The sequence below is a fragment of the Alosa pseudoharengus genome, unplaced genomic scaffold, assembly GCF_046254945.1.
Source record: "Alosa pseudoharengus isolate Yale_2024_CS ecotype anadromous, Long Island Sound unplaced genomic scaffold, YU_APseudo_1.1 YU_APseudo_1.1_scf_6, whole genome shotgun sequence".
In the NCBI taxonomy this organism is placed as follows: domain Eukaryota; kingdom Metazoa; phylum Chordata; class Actinopteri; order Clupeiformes; family Clupeidae; genus Alosa; species Alosa pseudoharengus.
In genome coordinates, this window is record NW_027468848.1 from 7,544,760 (window position 1) to 7,549,759 (window position 5,000).

At 43.4% G+C, this 5,000-nt stretch overlaps 1 protein-coding gene across 1 annotated transcript in view; it reads right to left on the reverse strand.

The window, feature by feature from the left end:
• Positions 1-5,000, reverse strand: part of LOC143106461 (pre-B-cell leukemia transcription factor 3-like) — a 103,618-nt gene that overhangs the window by 98,574 nt on the left and 44 nt on the right. Inside the window, exons 1-2 of the mRNA XM_076270737.1 lie at positions 3,974-5,000; positions 3,101-3,174 (exon numbers count right to left, since the gene is read on the reverse strand). The exon at positions 3,974-5,000 is cut by the window's right edge and continues 44 nt beyond it. Of these exons, the coding sequence (XP_076126852.1) occupies positions 3,101-3,174; positions 3,974-4,170 (271 nt within the window). The 5' untranslated portion in view covers positions 4,171-5,000. The remainder of the gene's footprint in view (positions 1-3,100; positions 3,175-3,973) is intronic.

The window sequence follows — 5,000 nt, forward strand, 5'->3', positions numbered from 1 at the left end:
TTGACAAAACTAAATGGGAAAACTCTATTATGCAAATAAAAGACTACAGCACGCTAACAAAATTATAAATTTTACAAACTACAGATCCAACACATAGAGCAAGAACTCTGTACAACATAAAATACAAAATTACATCTAGGAATATTTTTAAATCGCGTCTATGTCTACAACACAAAACACTAAAAAATCTTTTTTCTAACTTACTGAGGCTCCATACCTAGGACAGGATAAGACCAACGGACATATGACACCCTGTGAGCTTTCCAGTGTGTGTGTAGCACACCAAACCCAACGTCCGACCCCAGGACAGCCTCAAGTTCCCATCCTAAAGTACCCTCAACCCCGCACAGAGTGCAGTCCTGCCCTCACCTCACGCTAGTTTAGTCCACCATGCGGAGTCTCAACTCCAGCTCATCAACTGTCTCAACTGCCCAGCACCAGGCCCTCACTGAAACACAGAACCTTTTTCACCTTTTCAGTGTAATTTCCTCCCTCTCTCTCCCTCCATCCCTCTCTCTCTCCCTCTCTCTCCCTCCATCCCTCTCTCTCTCCCTCTCTCTCTCCATCCCTCTCTCTCTCCTCTCCTTACCGTCCGCCCTTCTCTTTTTCTCTCTCTTTCTCTCTCTTTCTCTCTCTTTTTCTCGACAGGCATAAAGAATACCTCAACCAGGCCGAGCAGTCAAGCGGGGCCTCTCCACACACACACACCAGTCCAGCCCCCCTCGCGGACGTCTCCCGCGGCCGAGAAGTTCATTAAGTTTTATGATCTTCCCCAAGTCACTGGGGCTGTGGAGACAGACACACAAAGGCCACAAATCTGGCCAAGCAGCGGCCACAGTCGCACCGCAACAGCGCGGCTCTGCTTGCAGGGCTGTCTCCAACTTCCATACAGACGCAGAGTTACTTTACATCAGCGTTTTATCTGACAGAACAGTATCGAGTTCGTTAGAAAATTACTTCACATTTGCAAAGGCATGTGTACAGTTTGCTGATAAATTACATAATTCAAAGGACTTCAGAGATTAAATCCTTGGCACCATTCAAATAACAGACTCTTAACATTTTGAATTCTATAATTTGTATTTATATTTGCATTTTTGTCTTTGATGTGATGAGGCTGATGTGATGAGGCTAAGTGGTGAAATATAGTGTAGTGTTGTCCATCTCTGCCAGAACACTGAGCGGGAGTACAGTATTGACAGCTATAGCCAAAGAGTAGGATAATACTTTCAACTTGATGATGTACAGTGATAATAAGAAACAAACCGTGGACTACAATTCAAAGCGCGGAAATCGACTAGTTGCCATATAATTATTTGTGTAACTCCAGGCAACCAAGGTTGCGTGTCACCAACCAGCCTTTGACCTGAAACAGCGCACCTACAATTTGACATCGTTTCCGAACGACCAGTTACAGTGTATGCAGAGCCGCGGGGCCACTTTTTCATCAAAGCGAATGTTACCCTTTCAAACCATATCGGCTTGCGTGCGCTGTTGCTCGTGAAGAAGCCCTCCTATCTACAGTTGTGTTGGAGACAGAAGCAAAGCGTCGCCAGTGTGTGCGCGCGCTGCCACAGATGTGAACAAAAAAAGATATTAGGCGAAAGACGCCTCATGTAAGACCTCACATATTTATCTATTTTTCTCATTAACAACAACATAAAATTATCTGTTATGCTGTGATCTTTGTAATATAATAATGTGTGGAGAGGTTCCGCATTTACACAAAGAGGACCATTCAGTAAAATACACTTCGCAAATGCCCACTGTTACAGTGCATATGAAAGCTATTGTCTATATTTCCCTTTACAATCACAGGTTAATTCACCCTCTCACACACACCCGGTCCCTCGCTCCTAAGCATAACTACACCCGTGCTAAATGACTGACAGCCCATGAAATCGATCTTGTAAAAATGGTTCAGAGAGAAACTGAGTCAAGGCGCATATAATATGTTCACACTAACCTATCCACATATTTTCTGGCGTTCCATTGTGCACTACAACATCAATTCGTCTCATCTAACTTTTTGCGATCTATATAATTTCAAACAGGAATTCAACACGGTGGAAACTTAAGTCAAAAGGTAAGGTCAGTCAGCGACAGAGCAGTCGCTGAGGCGCATGGTATTTTCCTCAGCTCTTCAAATGCCATCATTCACCCCAAGACTTTGATAACTGCGAGACACAAGTGGTCAGCATTTTTTTCAGTTAGAATGCAGGGTGTGTGTGTGTGTGTGTGTGTGTGTGTGTGTGTGTGAGGGACAGCACACGCTATTTAATTCCATTATTGTTCTTTTTGAACAGACCGTCTATATTACGCACAGAGAAATAATGCATCAAGATGTTTTAAAAGTCTGTCAAGCAACAACCTGTGTTGACCAATCGATCTATTGTTGCGCGGTGGATACTAGAGACAATAGCTGGTCGCAGTGTCAATAACTAGATCCTAAATGTGCCAAATAAATAGGCTCAATACCGCATATAACACAAGCATGGTTATGGTTATGGTAATGGGATTTGGCAGTCCATCATAATCACCATATGTACTATACATGCCTTTATGTTTGACTGTATTTGTATAGCCTACTACACGTGTTTTTTAGCGTGCCAAATTATGTGTTGAGTAAACGCAAAGTGCAACCCACAATGTGCTGTTTTTTGTTGTGTGCGACTGTTTCTTGAGGAAGCATCATGCTTGTGGTAAACAAGGGGCAGCTGTGTCCTCCTACCCCACCGACCGACCAAGCCAGCCAGCAGGACCGTGAGGTCGGCGAGATGAGCAGCGGGGATGCTCCCTTGCTCGTCGCCGTAAGACCACGGATATCGCAGTCTGCGATTATAGTCACTCTACTAGTCCCAACCCTATCATCGGCCCCGGCCAGCGTTTCAATATCAGAGAGAGGAGTGCGATGGTAGTGTTTCTTTTCATGGTACTATGATAGCCAGTGCTTGGGGTGATAGCCTCCGTAAAGATGGCGGTGTGAGTATACGTTTGGTGCCACGGTGCTGTTGCCTATCTCGAGCCGTGCTCGGCTCGGTGCTCGGCTCGTGCGCGCCGCGGTCTTTGGAAAAGTGCTGTATGCAGATATCCTACTCACCGGTTTTCTCTTTAATCTCGCAGAGCACGCTGAACAGGGCTGGCTTCATCCGGTGACAGTTCAGTCCGTGTTTCCTGTTTCAGTTTCAGATAAAAACCAAGATAGGTATATAGCCGTCATTTAAACCCTGTCTGAGCAACATGTAAACTTTTGCATGACAAATACGTATACATCTCAACAAAGCAGCGGTGCCTTTAGTCTTCAATAAGTTATAGGTCACATAAATCGCAAAAACAGGGTGCATTGTGTTGATCTGTAGTGATTAGAGGTGTCACGGGTTTGTCTGAAAAGAGTGTATGTAAATTACTTAAACATATTTTGGACTTGACATGCTGGGGTCCACAGGCTCAACTGACAGAATGAAGTCAAATGAGGTCTGGCTTGACACCTGTCAGGTGCCGTTACAGTAGGCCAGAAGAGAGGATAACGGCAGGCTACCTGCGCCCACGCCTATCAGTGACCTGACCTCAATAGAAAGTTTGCCTTTTTGGAACTGTTTGTGGATATAATCTAATTTTGACTATTAGGAAATAAAGACATTTGGAGGAAAGTATGTACACAATTGGTAAAATACCATATAAATTACCAAACTCTATAATTAAGCTGACTCTTGGATGATAGGATTTACACAATTGCCCAGGACGATATTACTTAGGTAAATGCGCTGAGGACGTAGCAGATGCTGCACAATATTATTGGGCAACTGACCATTTAGTCCTGAGGACCAAAACAAAAGTAATTTGTCCACATCATTTGCGTCGCTCATCATTGCTTTTTTTGCCTAAATTCAAATGCCATAGTGCGGGCGCATACACATCACAATACAGCCTATTAACTATTAAAGCCGTTAATAATTCATAGAAATGAACCAACTTTGCTTGCGCCTCGTCCAGACTTTGGTCAGTTATCGTCATGATCTGATGCAGAATGTCACCGATGTCTTGTTTTCTTCCGTCTCCATCGGTCCCGTCGTGTCCGTGTGGAGGCGGCAGAGTCATGCCTCCCTGCACCGGGTGGCCAGCCAAATTCACCCCGCCGAGAGCCTGCATGATCCGGGCTTGCTCGTCCATAGTCAGCCGCAACACAATCAATGCACTTCTACTGTCACTGAAGGCGTAAACACGCGCGGGAAAAGCACATGCAAAGGCAACTTCTCTACAGCATTTGCAGAACGTGGAACCTTAACGGTAAAACTGTATCGCAGGTTTAAAAAATAAATTGATGCACATTGAGTGACTAGCAATGATGATATTGATGTCGCGTGTCCCAAGAATCACTTTCTCGAACTGGTTCGAGTCCTCCCGCAATCCCGCAAGTACGAATGTCTTCTTCGAAAATTGAGCAGATTTGTTTTTTTCTTCTTTGATTTTGAAGTTCAGTATTCAGGTATTCAGGAGCTCTCGGGTGATCGCTGTATGAATCCACATGCCAATTCGTCTTTATTCTAATGTGACGTGTAGAAAATGACAAGCAAAACCCCTTGAAGATGTCTTTAGTTTATGAAATCTTCTTGCGCTAATGTCTCCTCGCGTAATTCTTCTTGAAAACTTGTTCAAATCCCAATTGTAATGTACAGTAGAACAAATATCCACTTGCTACGAGGGAAACAAACGATAAGGCAAAATTAATAAATTAACGATTCAAAATAATAATAAAAAAGGCTATAGAATATTTGAAGTGTGGATAGTTGAAAAAAAAATGTTGCGGCGAATGATCCTCCAATAAGCAAACAAAATCAATTAAATGTTGTGCATCCGCTGCTGGAATGATAAAGGTGACTACAGAAATATAAAATGTTCAAAAAAGTTTTTTTTTTAGTGTTAGTGTGGAAAAATAGAAAAACTAATCGCGAAAAATTAATTGCACCCCATAAAGCGATGTGCAAAAATATCTGCCCCCT